The sequence below is a fragment of the Chiloscyllium punctatum genome, chromosome 15 (genome assembly GCF_047496795.1).
Source record: "Chiloscyllium punctatum isolate Juve2018m chromosome 15, sChiPun1.3, whole genome shotgun sequence".
Classification (NCBI taxonomy): domain Eukaryota; kingdom Metazoa; phylum Chordata; class Chondrichthyes; order Orectolobiformes; family Hemiscylliidae; genus Chiloscyllium; species Chiloscyllium punctatum.
The window spans coordinates 72,528,883-72,549,239 of record NC_092753.1 but is presented as its reverse complement, the minus strand read 5'-3'; the positions used below and the strand labels follow the sequence as shown (position 1 = coordinate 72,549,239).

The 20,357-nt window shown below is 38.9% G+C and overlaps 1 protein-coding gene across 4 annotated transcripts in view; it reads right to left on the bottom strand.

Moving 5' to 3' along the window:
- Positions 1-230: 230 nt before the first annotated feature.
- Positions 231-20,357, bottom strand: part of chd1l (chromodomain helicase DNA binding protein 1-like) — a 91,420-nt gene continuing 71,293 nt past the window's right edge. For 3 of the 4 annotated variants that reach the window (XM_072585454.1, XM_072585456.1, XM_072585458.1), the window contains 8 exons: positions 19,672-19,883; positions 17,545-17,643; positions 17,093-17,163; positions 15,801-15,915; positions 13,156-13,264; positions 8,917-9,133; positions 3,615-3,698; positions 231-2,298 (listed from right to left, as the gene is read on the bottom strand). In XM_072585454.1, coding sequence (XP_072441555.1) covers positions 2,167-2,298; positions 3,615-3,698; positions 8,917-9,133; positions 13,156-13,264; positions 15,801-15,915; positions 17,093-17,163; positions 17,545-17,643; positions 19,672-19,883 — 1,039 coding nt within the window. In that variant the 3' untranslated portion in view covers positions 231-2,166. Of the gene's footprint in view, positions 2,299-3,614; positions 3,699-7,815; positions 7,973-8,916; positions 9,134-13,155; positions 13,265-15,800; positions 15,916-17,092; positions 17,164-17,544; positions 17,644-19,671; positions 19,884-20,357 lie in introns of those variants that run through there. The other variant, XM_072585455.1, reaches the window with a different exon arrangement.

The window sequence follows — 20,357 nt, the reverse complement described above, 5'->3', positions numbered from 1 at the left end:
CTACCCCTCATTATTTTATAAACTTCTATAAGGTCACCTCAACCCCTGTGCTCCAGTGAAAAGGAAGAGTCCCAGCCTATTTTTATAAGCCAAAAACTCCAGTCCCTGAAACATGTGGTTGGAGGGTCACAATTACCTCCCATATGCATATCTCTCCACCCGCCCCTGCCCCCACACGCCCCCACTACCACCCCCCAGACCCCCAGCCCCACCTCCAACTCCCTATTTATCTCTCAGCCCCCTTCCCCCTCCACATTCCTGATAAAGGGCTTTTGCCCAAAATGTCGACTCTCCTGCTCTTCAGATGCTGCCTGACCTGCTGTGCTTTTCCAATGCTAGACTTTTCAACTTTGATTGTACAGGATCTGTAGTCCTCGCTTTCTCAACGACTAGTCAAGTCAATAATCATTTAAAATCAATTAATGAATGGGGGAGGAGGAGGAGGTTAAGACACATTTTTGATTCTCAAAATCTCTGTGTGAAAAGGTAGTGGACTCCATAAATAATTTTCAAAGGATGTTGAACACATTTGTGGATGAGGAACTTAATAGCATTCCAGATACAAAAGCAAGGTGTGGGAACTAAGTATGACTGCTCTTTCAATGAAAATGGCCTCCTCAGTGCTGGAAGGTTCTATGATTTCGATTGTTAAACAATTCTGCCCCTCTTGGCCCCACAAAGATATTTTTATCTGCAGCTGAAACACAATAAACGTGGCAGGGCATGCTTAACTCAGTAGTTTCCAAAAATTGCAAATCAGAGTACTGTATTTATTATAGGACTGCAAAGTAAACAGGATCACTGTCTTAAGCTGGCAATTATTAAATATTTTTCAGAAACACAAACCTGCCTACATATTATTCTGCACTCAATTATCATCAATTCTTTTTCCCAAGGCAACTACTCTGTACAACATTGGTGATGGGACCACTCAGAGACTCACCCATTCTGGGTTAATTTGCTTAAAACTTCATACATATTAGGCTAAAGGCACAAAAAACTCATAAAAAGGTCATAAGATTGCTACATGCTGACAGATGACATAAAGGGATACCTCAAAATAAATAGAAATGAGAGGTCAGATTTATATCTAATGGCCAAATATTTAAAAGAAGTTATGTTGCAAATCTATCCAACAGTCCATCATCTTTACGAGAGGAAAGATCTAATATTTAAAGCCAAAAATAATTTATCTTGGAATTCTTTTCTAACAGATGAAAACAAATGTTCTGTAAAGTTTTGATTAGAAGCTTATTTTTTGCAGTTGGTTACAATGATGTTTAAACACAACATGGTCATACAAAGCTGCCAATGTCAATTAATAAAAGAACACAATTCTATTCGACAAAAGTTAAAAAGAGACAATTCAGAAAGATCTTAACGTAAACTGTTTCAACCCAGTTTTCCAGAATACCTTCACAGGTATTCAAATTCCCACTACAATTCTTGCTTTCATCCTGAACTGACTCTTTCCTGGACTACTAAGACGGTTTCATGGCTTCTTGCTAGTTCTACTGGCCTAAACTTACTTTCAGTTTTGATGGCCTTAACCTCTTTTCAGTTCTGACAACTTGAAAACCTCTGTACAAACTTTCACAGCTTGGAGATCTTCCAAAATAAAACCATTTTGCAAACATGACTATTATCCTGAACTGAAATCAAGATTCTTCGGCCAGCAGAAGTCAAACTAAACTTATCTGATCTGTTTGCCTGTTTTTCATCGACTCAGCAGTTTAAACATTTAATCAATTAATATCCCAGCTATCTCACTTAATTGAATCATATAGCTTTTTGGAAAAGATGTATTTGGTCACTGTTCCAAATGACTTTCTGACCCCTTTAAAATAAAACAAAACCTAAGCCAAGCTCACACTCTTCTGAGGAAGGATCACTTGATCCAACTCTGATTTCCAGCAGTTTCTGTTTTTGTTTGCAAAATGTTTGTTGAGTTTTTTTTTGTCTTAATATTAATGTAATGTCAAAACAGTAAAACATTAGAAAATTAAGAAATAAGTCAGTGCCAAAGCCACATTTATAATGTAAGAAAAACTGAAAAAAAAAAATGAAAATACATTTGTATAACAGATACTTTATCATACTTAACCCAAGCCCACTTTATATGGTATTTTCAGTGTGGTGACGGGATGACTTTTGCAAATGCAACCTTCACTCAGAGTTAGTTAGTTTAATTTCATACGAAAATGTGTCAACCTTCTGCTGTTTTGAGAAACAAACTTCAAGCCATCGAGCTTGGACTACAACTGCTGTAGGATTCTCCTGTAGGTAGCTCTGTAACTCCTAGAATCAAGACACAAATAGCATCAGTGAGGTGACATTACCTTGACATTCATTGCTGACAAAAGGAGTAGATCAGAAGTCACGCATCACCAGGTTATAGTCCAACAGGTTTATTTGAAATCACAAGCTTTCAGAGAGTTGATCCTTCGTCAGGTGAAGTCACTTCACCTGATGAAGGAGCAGCGCTCCGAAAGCTTGTGATTTCAAATATGCCTGTTGGACTATAACTTGGTGTCACATGATTTCTGATCACGTCCACCCCAGTCCAACACCTGCACATCCACATCAAAAGGAATGGAAGTATAAAGTTGAGCAACTACATTTTGATCAATTCTTGTTTAAGATAATCCAGTCTAGTTCTGGCCCAAAGTTTGGTCAGAAACAATATCTACATAACTGTAAGCATAGAAATTCTGTGAATAAAGTTTCTTCCCAAACATCACCCCATCCCTATTCTCTTTTGCCATGTTCAGCTGCTCCCATGTCCGCCATGCTCTCTATTATGCAGTCTATCTGTAGCATGCTTTTCCTTGTCCTGAGATTACCTATTTCTATACAGCCATTATAAATGGTTCATGTCTCCTATGCTTCTCTCATGCTCACATGGTTATCTCTAGAATAATCTAAAAGTCCTTAGTGCTTGTCCTTCACTATTTACATAACTCCGAGGCAATATTTATTATCTAGAAGCATAGGGTTAACACAGAGTAAACAGTGTAGAAAGAAGGCAATCAACCCAACTAGTGCATGCTGGTATTTACACTCCACCTTTCACATTACCTCTAATCTTCATTTTCCTAAAAAAAAATCCCAGTCTATTCAATTTATGTACAAAAGTGCATTATCTTATGATAGTTCACTTTGCTTTGAGACATCTGGGGGGTCATGAAAAATGCTAAATAAATGCAAGATTTTCTTTCTCAAAAACATTTTTCTTTTCTAATTTCACTATTTAGTCTTGACAGATTGTTTCGGGAAGTTCAAATCTCCCATGCTTATCATACAAAGTCTGCTATTCAGCTGATGGGTTTGCCAACACGTTTCTCGTTTCAGTTGTCAAAACCGTACCACCTCAATCTTATCTTTGGTACCTCACCTTCACTCTGGCATTTTCACCTTTATTTTCCCTTTTTATCATCCTGCTCAACAAATTCTTTTTTCCTCTCAATGCAGATTACCAAGGCATACTCCTATACATTGGAGTGTTGTAGAAATGCTGTATGAAGTTAATATGCAAATGTGGGAAAGTAATCCCAAGGAACATGCACATGAAAAATATAAAAAAGGTAAATGTAATTTAAACTGATGCTGTTTACCTGCATTTGGCTAGAATCATCCACTTGTGCCACAATATGAGTGGTTTCAGCACAGAAATTCTGATCCACATCACCATTATAAGTGCATTCACATTAAAGAAAGTAATTACCATTGATGGAAAATGAAAATAATTCACAACTAAAAGGAAGGCATTCACCATCTTATGAAATATGTAACATTTAGTTCCCAAAGTATTCTGACAAGTTTGAAGAGTTCATAGATTTCATCATCCCTAAGATAAATTATGTTTGGTTGCTGCTGTTGCTCATCCTCTTCTTACAGTCACAGAGTCATAGAGATGTGCAGCACAGAAACAGACCCTTCGGTCCAACCTGTCCCTGCCCAGATATCCTAACCTAACCGAGCCCCATTGGCCAACACTTGGACCATAGCCCTCTAAACCCTTCCTATTCATATATCCATGCAGATGTCTTTCAAATATTATAATTGCACCAGCCTCGACCATTTCCTCTGGCAGAGTCTAGATTAGAGTGGTGCTGGAAAAGCACAGCAGCTCAGACAGCATCCGAGAAGCAGGAAAATCGACATTTCAGCAAAAGGGCTTTTGCCCGAAAAGTCGATTTTCCTGCTCCTCGGATGCTGCCTGACCTGCTGTGCATTTCCAGCACCACTCTAGTCTAGACTTTGGTCTCCAGCATCTGCAGTCCTCACTTTTGCCTAGTTGATTTCCTCTGGCAGCTCATTCCATACACGCACCACCCTCTGTGAGAAAAAGTTGTCCCTTAGGTCTCTTTTAAATCTTTCTCCTCTCACCCTAAACCTATGCCCTCTAGTTCTGGACTCCCCCACCCCCTCGTCTATTTACCTTATCCATGTTCGTGATGATTTTCTAAACCTCTATAAGGTCACCCCTCAGCCTCCGACGCTCCAGGGAAAACAGCCCTAGCCTATTCAGCCTCTCTCTATAGCTCAAGCCTTCCAACCATGGCAACATCCTTGTAAATCTTTTCTGAACCCTTTCAAGTTTCACAACATCCTTCCGATAGGAGGGAGATCAGAATTGCACACAATGTACCAAAAGTGGCCGAACCAATGTCCTGTACAGCCGCAATATGACCTCTCAACTGCTGCACCCAATGCTTTGATCAATAAAGGAAAGCTTACCAAATGCCTTCGTCACTATCCTATCTACCTGTGACTCCACTTTCAAGGAGCTATGAACCTGCAATCCAAGGTCTCTTTCTTCAGAAAGACTCCCCAGGACCTTTCCATTCAGTGTATAAGTCCAACTCAATTTGCCTTTCCAAAATGCAGCACCTCACATTTATCTAAATTAAACTTCATCTGCAACGCCTCAGCTCATTGGCCCATCTCTTCAAGAATCCTTTGAACTCTGAGGTAACCTTCTTCGCTGTCTACTACACCTCCAATTTTGATGTCATCTGCAAACCTACTAACAATACTTCCTATGTTCACATCCAAATCACTTATATAAATGATGAAAAGCAGTGGACCCAGGACCGATCCTTGGGGTATGCCACTGGTCACAGACCTCCAGTCTGAAAGGCAACCCTCCACCACCACCATCCTCTGTCTTCTATCTTCAAGCCAATTCTGTGTCCAAATGGCTAGCTCTCCCTGTATTCCATGAGGTCTAACCTTGCTGATCAGTTTACCATGAGGAACCTTGTCAAACGCCTTACTGAAGTGCATATGGATCACATCCACCACTCTGCTCACATCAATCCTCTTTTTTACTTCTTCAAAAAACACAACCAAGTTAATGAGACATGATTTCCCATGCACAAAGCCATGTTGATTATCCCTATCCAGTCCTTGCCTTTCCAAATACATGTAAATCTTATCCCTCAGGATTCCCTCCAACAACTTGCCCACCACCAACGTCAGGCTCACCGGTCTATAGTTCTCTGGCTTTTCCTTACCACCTTTCTGAAACAGTGGCACCACGTTAGCAACCTCCCATCTTCCGGGAACTCACCTGTGACTATCAACAATACAATTATCTCAGCACGGGCCCAGCAATCACTTGCCTAGCTTCCCACAGAGTTCCAAGCTACACCTAATCAGGTCCTGGGGATTTATCCACTTCTATGCATTTTAAGACATCCAACACCACCTCTTCTGTAATATGGACATTTTTGAAGATTCAACATCTATTTCATCACATTCTATATCTTTCATGCCCTTCTGCACAGTAAACACTGATGCAAAATACTTATTTAGTATCTCCCCTTTCTCCTGCGGTTCCACACATGGGCTGCCTTGTTGATCGTTGAGGGGCCCTATTCTCTCCCTAGTTACCCTTTTGTCCTTAATGTATTTATACAATCCCTTTGGATTGTCTTTAAATCTATTTGCCAAAGCTAGCTCGTGTCCCATTTTTACCCTCCTGATTTTTCTCTTAAGTATACTCCTACTGCATTTGTACTTTTCTAAGGATTCACTTGATCTCTGCTGTCTCTTCCTGACATATGCTTCCTTCTTTTTCTTAACCAAAACCTCAATTTCTCTAGTCATCCAGCATTTCCTACACTTACCAGCTTTGCCTTTCACCCTAACAGGAATATACTATCTCTGGACTCTTGTTATCTCATTTTTGAAGGTCTCCTATTTTCCAACCGTCCCTTTACCTGCGAATTTCCAAATCAACTTTTGAAACTTCTTGCCTAATACCGTCAAAATTGGCCTTCCTCTAATTTAGAACTTGAACTTTCAGATCCATTCTATCCTTTTCCATCACTATTTTAAATCTAATAGAAATATGGTCGCTGGCCCCAAAGTGCTCCCCAACTGACACCTCAGTCACCTGCCCTGCCTTATTTCCCAAAAGTAGGTCAAGTTTTGCACCTTCCTGTAGTAGGTACATCCCATACTGAATCAGAAAATTTTCTTGTACACACTTAACAAATTCCTCTCCATCTAAACCCTTAACACTATGGCAGTCCAGTCTACGTTTGGAAAGTTAAAATCCATGACCATAACCATCCTATTATTCTTACAGATAACTAAGATCGCCTTACAAATTTGTTTCTCAATTTCCCATCGACTATTGGGTGAGTCTATAATACAATCCCAATAAGGTGATCATCCCTTTCTTATTTTTCAGTTCCACCCAAATAACTTGCCTGGACATATTCCCAGGAATATCCTCAAGTATTGCCTAAATGTTATCCCTTATCAAAAACGCCAGTCCCCCTCCACCTTTGTCCCCCTTTCTCTCCTTCCTATTGCAGTTGTACCCTGGAACATTAAGCTGCCAGTCCTGTCTATCCCTGAGCCATGTCTCTATAATTGCTATGATATCCCAGTTTCTTGCCCATTAAATCAAAATGCCTCCACGTCTATCCCTGCCCTTGACTTGAATCTTTATCCTAATCTAACTTTGCCCCCTTATAGAGGTTTATAAGATTATGAGAGGCATGGATAGGGTAATTAGGCAAAGTCTTTTCCCTGAGGTGAGGGAGTCCAAAACTAGAGGGCATAGGTTTAGGGTGAGGGGGGAAAAGATATAAAAGAGATCAACGGGGCAACTTTTTCACACAGAGGGTGGTATATGTGTATGGAATGAGCTGCCAAAGGAAGTGGTGGAGGTTGGTATAACTGCAACATTTAAGAGGCATTTGGATGGGTATATGAATAGGAAGGGTTTGGAGGGATATGGGCCAGGTGCTGGTAGGTGGGATTAGATTGGGTTGGGATATCTGGTCGGCATGGACGGGTTGGACCGAAGGGTCTGTTTCCATACTGTACATCACTATGACTATGTTTTCTTCATTTGCTCAGCTCATTTATGAAATCTCCTTTCATCACTTTCAAGTCTACCCCCAACAAACTCATGACTATACAGTTCCTTCGGAAGATCCCTTTTGACTTAAGTTGTAAATAGTTTGCTCTTTTCAAATGACATGACACCATTTCCCCCCTTTTCAAAAACACTCTTTATCTGCACTAATCTAGCTCCCTCATTATTCCTGATTCTTTCCTGGAATTATCTCCACCAGGCCCTAAAATTCCTCAATTTCCTTTGTTCCTTTAAGCCTATTCCTAAAACCTCTCCTGATTTCTCCCTCGTGTCTCTGGGTCAGTTTTCCTTCTACCTCTATGGAGTGCTAAGGACACTTTTCTACTCTATAGGTTTTACATAAATACACATTGTTATTGCTTCTTTCTTCAATCTAAATTGGAATATGTATGTAAGGACTGCAAGGCGAAATGATCTGAGGTAATATTCATTTATTTCATAGTCAATATCAGTCTACAGCACTGTGTGTCTATAATTTAATACAACATAGCTGTCTGAGAGTCTCCTAAGATTAGCTCGTTAAGTGAAAGTGTAATACTGATCATACTTACAATACTCGTGAGCAAAACATACCTATGGAAATGGGGAAAATGAAAAGTGAAAATACCACAGTACAAAACATGGAACCATATACATTTCTAGAAATGAGATATAAAACATATTTGCATTTGGGATCAAATTTTGTTTCACAATCCTGATTCTAAGTGGGGCAAGGATGAAGGAACACTTGAGGAAACAAAGCTGCTGGTCTCCTGGTCTTCTCCATCATGAGATGTAGTTCATTTTCATGAACCTGAGCTTCCTTGATTTGTTTTTCCCTGATTTGTGTGTCTTCTTCCAATCAGCTCTAAACATGTGCCAGCAATGTTCTATTTAATTGGTGTTTCCAAACAGTTTGCTTCAGTGCAATTTCCTTCATTTCTCACAAAGAAAGGCCTGAACAATAACTTCTTGGCTGCTATGTGGCTGTGTGCAACACTGCAGGAACACTGGTTGCCAGGATAAACTTACCTAAAATCTATAGAAATCATGCCAAGTTCTCCAATATGACAGGGTCACTTCATTAAGTATTAGACTTTCTGTTTATTTCTTGTCTCGATGTCAAAGAACCAACATACTGCGTTTTACTCATTCTCTCCTTTGCCTCCATTCATGCTCCAATTCAAGGAGAATGTTCAAACTGAGTGCAAAGCAATTTGAATCAAGTATTTTGTGATAACAGTCATAAAATTAGCAAATCATTTAGATTTGAACAAATATACACAAAGTCAACCTCCTGTACAAACACCCTCTCAAATTCTCAGCACAAAATTAAAATGTAAAAGACAATTATAAATATTCACCATGAACTAGAAGACTACATTTCATGATTAAGTCATTTAAATTGAAAACACCCACCATAAATATTGGAAAGTAACTGCTTTAGCAATGCTGCCCAGTTTCAAAAATTAAAAAAGCTATGAGAAAATGATCACAATACATTAGACAACCTCACGATCTAAAGAAAAAGGATATGTAATCAAATAACGGCTTAGCCTCTTCTTTTCTGATATATTGAAGAAGTAAACACTTACACCAGACATGAAATCTGGTAGAATAGCTGAACTTTCTGTGGATTGTTCGGCAGCATCTCCCTCGGTCCTACTTTTGTTTGCTTGATCCTGCTTTGTTGATATGTTGTCAGCAGAATCGGAGGATCCAGAAGCAGATACACTATATCTTTTGAAATAGTAGCTGGCATTTCTTGTAAAGGAGATGTTAAATTTGGTTTCATAAAGAAGACCATAAATACAGAGGTCACTGAAGCACCTTAACCATAACATTACCATAAAATCAAATAATAAAGCATCTAAAAGGTTCAATGAATGAACAGGATTGACTTCGTTTTCTTTTGATTGTGACAAAACATCAACATCTAATCAAACTGAATGCCATTGAGATTTATATTTATCAAGATGCAACACTTTCAAGTTTGTTTTTATCTATTCACCCTGTCCACATTTAAAACGCTTCATTCATACTTCAGAGGTAGACAGTTGTATTACCTGTTCTCTGAATCTGAAGTTGATGATTAAAAAGGTATATATGGACTGTCTCCCTATGAATTTACTTAAAGGCTTCCAAATCAAGTTACATAAAGAATTGTTGGCTAGCTTGTGTGATAAATCAGTAACAAGCATTAATAATTGATAATAAATATGTTCTGTGAGGCATTCAGAAATATATCTATAACTCTCTCTGAAGATAGCTGGGCAAACACTTGGTTGGTTTGCAAAACATCAGGCCATTTGATCTATTTCACTTCAAGTGTCTATCAGAGCTACAATTATGCATATGCACATAAATGTCAAGTGGCTGTTTTGGGACTCTTGTTTTGAAATGAGACCTTCTGCAATTCTGTACAATCCTATCTACCTAATGCTTCCTAACTGATTGTACTTAAAGGAACAAAAACAAAGTGTTGAAGAGTCTGGCAGCATCTCTGAATAAAGAAACAAAGTTGACATTTTGAGTTCAACATAACTTCTTTGGGTTCTGAAGAACACTGACATTTAACTCAAAATGGTAACCATTTCTCTCCCCACAGATGCCGTCACACCTGAACTTCTCAGCAGTTTCCAACTTTGTTTCATTCTCCAACATCCACAGTATCAAACTTTCATTGAAGTGTACTTAAAGGGACTCCAAAAGAACTCAAACAATTCCATATTTAAAAATATAGTGCCAACTTTTTTTTTGAGGAGTTGCAATCTCATTTAGATTAGCATTCCACTCCTTTTTAACACAACTAAAGAGCTCTGCATTTCTGACAGCCGGATTCCAATCAGGGCTCCTTCTGAAATACGAGCAGTGCTTCCAGTCAGTTCCAGAGCAGTGGAAGGTGGGTGGGTTGGCCTGGTCCAGCACTGGGTCCAAGTTATCATGTCCCGAGCAGAGGGAGATAACATGTCCAATGGCATGATGGGTTTTAGGGGTCTCAAGAAGGTGTAGTTGAGGTTGTGTGAGCTAAGTTAAAGGTCAGTTGAATACTCACTCAGAATCTACGATGTATTTAATAGTCTAACATTTCTTGAGTAACCATTTATTTCATTGCAGCAGGACTCTTTGTGTACTCCGATGTAAACAGATTTAAAGTCTTTTGGAGGCTTTCAGGCATAAGGAAACTTGCCTAGCGGTATGTTTCAGGCAATTTCTTCTGAGACTGCAGGGGCCCCATGTGAAAATCCCATCTCAGCTTCAAAAGTGATTATCTGACCATCAGAAAATCTGCATTAATGTCTCTGCTAAATGGAGCAATGAGGAAACAAGTGCTGTAGCAGCGTTTCTAAAAACCATACACTATTTGGGCAAGCAAAACAATGCCCTGAAATATAAATCTGCTTTAACAGTACCCTATCTGGTTATGCAATGCAAGTATCCACGCTTGAGAGTCAAATTCAATCAAGGTCCAAGGCGTAATATTTAATATGGATTGAATCTACCCATTTTAGGAAGGAGATTCATCATTATGTCAGCAGGCGGCCAGCAGTCAATTTAACCCCAACTATGTTTCACTGTGAACTTAAAGCAACTTCACTTTAAATCGTCCCTGTGAAAGGGTAGTCAATAGTTCCCAAAATATGAAACCTTGATTGGAAACCACTTTTTTTTCCACTCTCTTTTGAATTTATCCATGATCTTTTCAGCATTTTCAACAACATATAATTATTTGTCATTTTTTGCTCCCCCCTCATCATGTATACCCCCTAGTAAAAAGGCAATGGATTGGTAAGTGTTACGAAGGTGTGTACTGTATTCGTGAAGTGAAAGGCATGAAGCTAGAACTTGTTTGTGAAAATGATAGGTCGAAAGAGTTGGTGGTCCCATTAAGAGATAAAGTGCTTTCCTAAGCTTAAAGTTTTATACAGAGAATGTGTCTGTGAGCAGCTGCAGATTACAGACAATTTTGAAATTGAAATATGTATCAATTGGCTGTGTGGTTGGCAACTTAGGCTGGTTTTGATGTTAAGGCAACCAGCTTGAATTTTAGCCAATTAATTTAAAACAAGCCCTAGACATCAAAACCCAATGAAATGTAAAATGTGATAGCTTTGATTACCTGGAACCAATCAGATTGTAAAGAACTTAATAGGTCATCAAAGGTATAAAAGATGAAGGCAGTCTCTTCAAATGGTGGTTAGCCATTTCAGTTCTCAGAAAAAAAGCACCATAAAGATACACGGCACTCTTAGATAATATTCCTGACACCAGAATTCAACAGAGAGGCATTCAGAACAGAAGAAATTACAGAGAAAACATCCCTCACAGCAGGATTAGCAGAAGAAAGGCTGCAGAGACAGCAGAAAAGGCAGTACATTCCAGAAGACAGATTCTGCGCGAACTTTGAGAGACTAAGTTTTAATTTATTGTTTTCTTATTACTTGAATTTATGTAAGTGGGACCAGCGTTTATTGGAACAGCATACCAGCAGAATTTATTTCAATAAGGGAATAGTTAGTAGTTAGAGGGGAATTGTTCGGTTTGTTAATAATTCTGTTGTTATTCACTATTAAGAGTTAGATAAATAAATTGTTACTTGTTGCTTATAAACTTAGTATCATGGATTCCTTTCATGTAACCACTCTTTTAAAAGATTACAAGGGGCAAGGCAAGCTTCTCTGGGTGTTTCAAGTTTAATTATTAAAAGGGAGCCTCTACTCCTGCCATAACAGATTGGGATTTGTGTTTCTATTTAATTATCAGAGGGGGTTGATCTTTTCCCCTTCATAACAGTAAGGCAGTTAACTGTAGTAGCTCTATTTCATATAGCATCTTCTTAATCAAGTTAAAACTGCATGTTTAAAATTCATCCATAGGATGAGAATTTCTCTCAGTAGGCATTTATTGTCCAACCTTAAACACTGTTGAGAAGGTGGTATTGAGTTGCCTCATTGAACCTAAAGTCCATGTTGTTATAGGCGCTTTTGGGGAAGGCAGAGTTAGGAGTGAGGTATTCACCACTGAACTCCCAGCTTCTGATCTGCTTTTGTGGCCACAGTATTTATATCTGGCTGGTACAGTTCAGCTTCTGGCCAATGGTAAGCTCCAGGATTTTGACAGTGGTGGATTCAATGATGGTAATACTATTGAATGTCAAGGAATGATGGTCACATTCGGTCTTGTAGGCGATAATCATTGTTTAGTGTGCACGCTTCTTGCCACTGATCAGCCCAAGCCTGAACGCTGTCCAGGTTTTGCTACATTTGGTTGTGGGCTGCTTCACAGTTTTTAATCATGGTTTGCTTCAACTTAGTCGTCTCTGTCCTCAGGCTATCAAAGTATCTTCAGACCATGAATTGCAAATAATTGAAATGTCTGTGTGTAGAAGTGTTGAAACCAATTTCCACACACCAAGTTCAGCAAGAAAGGGGTAGTAAAGGAATTTCTTCTATCAGGTCAAAGCAGGAGCTTAGAAACAAAGTCTAGAATGTGTTTTGAACTAGGGAATTTTAGCAAAATGTGATTGAATTAGTGATTAAACATGAGAATATCATTAGCATGGTAAGGACTTCCTTCAGTTCCTACTGAGACATTCCATTTTTCTAAGAATTCAACAAAGTAATACTTTGACAAATGAATTTCTCATGCAGTATATGGAATTTTATGACAATCAGGGTGTCTAACTCACATCTACAATATTTGTTCTTGAAATTGTTAGTCCAGGAAACTTTTCTAACATGTGAGCTATCATCACATTATGGATAAAACAAGGATACATGTAGGTTGATATGCCTCTCGAGGAAAGGTACTTCCGAATAAGTCTTTCGGTGCCATACCAGTTAAATCCTTTGGTTGTATGCCCTATTCGTGGGAGATGCACACTTGCTGAAAATGAAGAATTAAATGTGATTCAAAGGTACACTTAAAATATAATTACGCATGCAATTGTATGTCAATACAATTAAATAAAATGCTTGGGAAAAACAATTTGAAGAAGAATTAATAGAAAAAATATCAAGCTGATAGTATTCAAAACAAATGTTAGCAGACCTTAAATGTTCCTTTTATTTTAAATTCTTTCATGAAATGTAATGGCTACTGAAAGGCAGCATTTGTTGTCTATCCTACACTGTTCTTGAGAAGTTGGGGTGAGCCGCCGCCTTAAACGAACACTGCTCATCTAGTACAGGTACACTCAAAATCTAGTTTGGATGTAAGTCCTATTCCCAAAAAGCAGGTCAATTCAACCTGGCTAATTACTGCCCTATTAATCTACTTTTGATTATCAGAAAAGTGATAGAACGGTCATCGACTGTGCACTCAAGAGACACAGACTCATATGGATTTTCAGATTGAATGCTGGTACAGCCTAATCTGATCACAGCTTCTCATCTGATTAGCCTTGGTCCAATGATGGATAAAATGTGCTTTTGCCTGAAACGTCGATTTTTCTGCTCCTCTGATGCTGCCTGACCTGCTGTGCTTTTCCAGCACCACTTCAATCTTGGCCCCAAAATGCTGAACAGCAGAGGTGATTGAGAGTAGCTACCTTTGACATCCAGATAGCAATGGACTAAGTATGGCATCAAGGAACTTTAGTGATACTGAAATCAATAGGGATCAGAGTGAAAACTCCATTTGTCAGTCATACCCAGCATAAAGGATGATAGTTGTGAATATTGGAAGTCAGTCATCTCAGTCTAAGGAGACGTCTGCACTCAGGATAGTGTCCTGGCCCCAAACACCATTAGCTGCTTCAATGACCTTCCCTCCAATGAAAGTTCTGAAGTGGCAACATTCACTGATGATTGCACAATGTTCAGTGTCTTTCATGACCCCTCAATTACTGATGTAGCCCATACCCATATGCAGAAAGACCCAGACAACATCAAGCTTGAGCTGATAAATGGCAAGTAACATTCACACCACTCTAATGCCAGGTGATGATCATCTCAAATAAAGAGAATCTAACTATTTCCCTTGACATTAATTAGCATCATCATTCTTAAATCCCCAATAACATCATCCCGGGTTTTACCATTGACTAGAAATTGAACTGAACCAGACATATAAATGCTGAGAGTACAAAAGCAGTTCCAAGGCTGGGACATCTGTGGTGAGTAACTCACATCTTGTGTCCTCAAGACAAAGCAGCCCGCTTCATTGGCACTCTCGGCATTCTTTCCTTTCACCACCAAACCACAGTGGCAACAGCTTGTACCATCTACAAGATGGACAACGGCAACTTACATGGGCTCCTTCAATAGCACTTTCCAACCCCATAAATACTACCACCTAGGACAAAGTCTGCAGATGCATGGGAGCCCTGTGACCCACAAAAGACACATACCATTCTGACTTGGGATTTGGAACTACTCCTGCTCTGTAACTGGGTCAACGTCCTGGAAATCTCTTCCTAAAAGCTCTGTGAGCTACATCGCAAGGCTGCAGCTCATCACCAACTTCTCAAGAGCAGTTAGAAGTAGGCAATAAACACTGGGCTAGTCAGCAAAACCAATAACCCAAGAATAATTTTGAAAAATAGTGGAGAATGTCAGGCCATAAGGCCTTATTTCTGTGCTGTCAAATTTCTGTTTTGTTTATATTACAAACACAGTGCATGTGTTGAAGCTATTTCACTTCATACCAATACTCAAGTTATAATGCAAATTCATACTCAGGTTACAAAACTATCTAGGAAACAAAATGAAGCGAGTACACAAAAATAACAGAAATTGCTGAAAAAATTCAGCATGTCTGGCAGCATCTGTGGAAAGAAAGCAGAATCGATTTTTCAGGTTCAGTGACCTTTCTTCAGAACTGAAGACATCCTTCTTTCTGAAGGTTGCTGTTCACGATATGTTAATTCTGCTTTCTCTCCACAGATGCTGCTAGAACTGCTGAGTATTTCTAGCAATTTCTGTTTTTGTTTCTGATTTCCAGCATTCGCAATGCTTTTGTTTTTGTGAAATGAAATGAGTCTTAGCCACTCTGTAGTGCCAGATTTGTACATAATTTACCTATCAGTACACAGAAAATTCTTTTGCTTTGATTTTTAAAAATTCATTCACTGGATGAGGGGATCACCAGCTAGGCTACCCCTAATTGCCTAGAAGGCAGTTGAGAATGAGTGTGTGGACACATGTAGACGAGGTTGGCAACTTCCTTCCCCAAAGGGGATCAGTGAACCAAATGAGTTTTTTTTTCCTGATAATCGACAATGGCTTCATGGTCATCATTAGACTCTCACCTCTAAACTTTTACTGAATTCAAATTCCATCATACACCATGGCAAGATTTGACCCATTAATACTACCTGGGTATATGGATTAATAGTCCAAAAATAGTACCACCAGGCTTTCACCTTCCATGGATTATTTTCTGAGGCTACATTTACATGATTATTTTAGTATTCACTTACCATTCCTTTTCTTGGCAGCTCTGTAAAGTTTTCGTAGTCCTTCTTCTAAAGCGGTCAGCTTGATTCCAGAAAGATTGTTGGAACGATCTCTTTGCTGTGCAACTATCAATGCTAACTAGAAAAACAATTGCTTGGTCAAACACATTAAATCTAAGTATTATCAGCTGTTTAAATGCCCACAAAATGGACAACTGGAACCTGTACAAGTATGAAGAATGATTCAGAGGGAAAATTAGGTATTGACTTACCAAACCAAGGCGTAATTATCAGGGATAATAAAATTCTTTTGTAGCTTGTGATGTCATGAAAACCACAGGATTGAAATAATAATCATGAGTAAGAGATAAAAGAAAGGCAAACTACAATTTTAATCATTGGTCAGAGTTGGAAAGAGGGAATAAACTAGTCATAGAGTTATAGAGTAATACAGCATGGAAACAGACCCTTCGGTCCAACTCGTCCATGCCAACCAGATATCCTAAATTAATCTAGTCCCACTTTCCAGCATTAGGCACAAATCCCTCCAAACTCCTCCTATTCATATACCCACTGAAATATCTTTTAAATGTTGTAATTGTACCAGCTTCCACCATTTCCTCTGGCAGTTCATTCCATACATGCATTGGAAACTCAATAATATTTTAATTTTCTATTCTGTTAGGAATTACATTGCTTGGAATAATCTGGTGAACAGATGCCCAATAGCAAGCCCATGATATAAAGGCCAAACAAGGGGCAAGACATAGTTATTTAAACACTTCAGGCTTGCCTTACCAATTAGATCTTCAACAACACTCCCAGAGTATCTTTGAGAGTAGGTGCCAGAAATATAAGTGGTTGCACTAAGGCCATTGGGAGTTGGGAACAGGGGTAGGAATCGACTATTGATACATAGCCATCAGGATGATTCACACTCCTGGGATCTCTGCCTTTCTTCCAATGTATTTCTGGGCAATGTTGGTAATAGTTACTGCTCTCTCTGCTATTACTGCATGTAAGTCCAATATATAGATGAAACAATGGAGGCAATTAGTTGATCTTAAATTATAATAATGAAAATAAGTATTCCTGAAAAAATATGTTTTATTGAAGATTCTTGCTTGCACTTATCAGGACAAAATGATTTGAAAAATGTGTATTTTTTCAGCAATATTCATGTTTTGTATTATCAAATGAACAGAAGACAATGAAAATATGTTAGCTAAACTTAGGGCAGACAAAATATCAACACATTTTGATTTTGCTGAAGGATAATTGGTAAAGTTAATACAGAATAAGCAATCTATCCCTACCAGGTCTTGCCCTGTATTTCTTGACTCCTTGTCATCAATGGGAAATAGAAGAACACTTCCCAGAGAAAGGTCTGGAATGACAAAATAATTGTAATAGAAATACCAATGACAAATGATATAAATGAGAAATGTGTTCACCAATAATGAAATTTTATATGATCTAATTATTAATTATTTTATTAATCATTGGCTAGTTATATTTTCAGAGAGTTTGTTTAGCATTTCCCCTTTTGACTTACTGTATGAAACACATGTCACTACTGTTCTTCACAGCACTGTTGGACTGTAGTTCAGTTTTGCTTACTACATGCAACATATTTTTCAGGCTTAAATAGACTTCTAAGCAAAACAACACATTCATAAATTGCTCCACCGAGGTAGTTTATCTTTAAATTTTGAATATATTAAAGAAACAAAAAAGATATCAACTACTAAAATTTAATCTCTTGTACCTTTCATTTTCCCTGCTCGTCCATAATGTTTTCTTGGTTCATCTGACCTAGCTTCCAAAGCTGTAAACAAACCTCCTTTTCCCCATCTTCCAGAGTCATCTAGAAATTGTAAATATTGAAAGAATGTTTAATGAAAGACAAATGTACGTAAAACCAAATTAAACTTGCCTTAAGACACAATTATTTGGATTGAACCAAACTGTATTCGTGAGGAGAGGTCTCGGACTCCAAAATTATTAATTTTGATATTTTATTTACAGAAGATTGCTTTGAACATTGTGCTACTATAAGAATCCAGCAACATGAATTTTCAAAAATATTTTTAGGCGATTAATGGGCACAGCAATAATAACTGCAACAGGAAATCTAGGGCAGAACTAGATACATCTGTAGGTTTTCATGGATAAAAGATGGTCTGGTATTAATCTACTTGCATGAGTGAAAAAACTGCGTCAACAAAGAATCTTTTCAAAAATCAGTGTTCCCCTAATTCTGGCCTCTTATACATCCCCAATTTTACTTATGCCTGCAGTTATATAGCATCTAATTCTGGAATAACCTCCCTATAGATCTCCCCTTCCACAACTCACTTTCTTACTTTAAGACATGCCTTAAAACCTATCACATTGACCAAACTGTGATCATCGAACCTAAAATCTCCTTATGTGGTTCGTTATCATATTTCATTTTATAATGCTCCTGTGGGCCACCTTGAGACACTTCATTAGGTTAAAAGCTGCAAATGTTGTTGCTGAAATAAAGTAAGTAGTTAGGAAATTATAGGCAGCTTCCTTAGGTCACAGCTGGAACAGAAATCCATGCTTATGTGAAACCACTCGAGCCAGCTTTACAAATGCTGCTTGTCACTGACAGGAATAATGGATCTATTCAACTGAACAGAGTCAGTGGGCAGGATTTTCCTAGCCCTGGAATGGCAGGTTGGCCAGGAAAAAAAAGCAAAGAGCAAAATCATGGTGGCTCACTGATGTATGGGGAGAAAGTGAGGACTACAGATGCTTGAGGTCAGAGTTGAGACTGTGGCGCTGGAAAAGCACAGCAGGTCAGGCAGCATCCGAGGAGCAGGAGAATCGATGTTTCACACATAAGCATTTCATCAGCCAGCCAGTCCTGATGAAGGGCTTATGCCTGAAACACCAATTCTCCTACTCCTCAGATGCTGCCTGACCTGCTGCGCTTTTCCAGCACCACATTCTTGGCTCACTGATGTAAGTCTGTTGCCAAACAGAAGAGTGAGATAGTGTACATATCTCCTATTAAAACTCATAGGATCCTATTATGGTCAATATTTAGCATTTGGTCAGCAACTGAAATCAACCACCCACCTCACCTCCACAACCCTCCAGTTCATACAAGTGGCCACTCTGTGATAGCCCTTGGGTATCTGAAGGCTCCGTACCTTTGGACCATCCAGCATCAAGACAGGCTATCTTCACAATCCATCTGACTTAATTTAACACTTTCTGCTCTGAGGGTGCTCTCTTGGTCTGAGCTATCTTCAGCAGCACCAGTAGTGCTGTCAAGGCTCAAGTTGCCAACATTTCCTGCCTGACATTTTAGCTTGGAATTTCTGAGCTGGTTGCTGCTTCCTCTGGAACCCCATTTTGTTCTGATGTTACGGTCCTGAAGCTTGTGGTAAAATCCTGTCAGAACGTCTGAAGGCAGAAATCTGTAGGTATTATTCCATGCACAAGCCAAATGTCACATTGCAAACCTAACAAGGGCAGTCTGATAGTGACCTAAACATTCACAGATGAAAGAAATTTTACAGAATGACTCTGAGAAAGTGAGTAAGGTAGGCAGCTAATCCATGAGCCGAGTATTTAGGCAATTGTAGGTATCCAAATAATGGTGGAGTTATAAAAATCAAAGATGTGCAAACAAAGTGGAGAAGTACACATAAACCAGAGCTGGAAGAGACTGTAAAGGTATGAAGGAGCAAGAGCATGAAGGAAATTGAACCTCACTGATGAGAACTTTAAAACCAAAGTATTACTACTCCAAGTGCCAGCGTAGACCAACAAATACAAGAGTGATGGTTGAACAGGACTTGGTTCTATCATCCATAATATAAGGCTTCTATAGTACAACGATTATTTTTCTACTTGCCAACACAATGCACTATTATTGCATCCTCTTTATCAGCAGCCATTGGGTGAGTGACATCCCCAAGAACATAATGAATGGATGTCTGTTCTGTATCTGTAGAATCGAGATCACCAGGAAGGTCATTTTCATCCTCCTCAGATTCATCCTCACTCTCACTACTCAACGATGGAAGACAGGGAGATCTGTAGCCATGAGATTCCCACCAAGCCATTCTAAGGAGAAATGTTATTTATAACTGCATTATTGCTATTTAAAACAGATATGGTCCCTGCTTAAAAAATTGGTGTAGGCTCTTAAAACAAAAACCAAAACAGTAATTATATTGTTAAAGCAAGCAATTAGTTCTGAAATTGTTTGAGGTCTTTTGATAGTTTGATGAAGTGCCACATGGTTCTGTGCTCTTTCTTTATAATCTACAACAATGATGGTATTGCAAAGTGTTTTTGAAGAGGAAACATGTGATCAGCCTCAATGTAATGATAGAAGTTCTGCCCAAATCAGCTTCAGTGGATTAGCCTCGCTAAATTACTCATGGTCCAAGGCTGAGAAGGTGAGGTGTAGTAGCCATGGGAAATGCAGGGTGGCAGGGATAGAGTGCATGTGTGCTGGTGGGGGTCTTGGTTGAATGCTCATTGGAGGGTCAATGTGGACTCGATGGGCCTAATGGCTTGCTTCAACACTGTCGG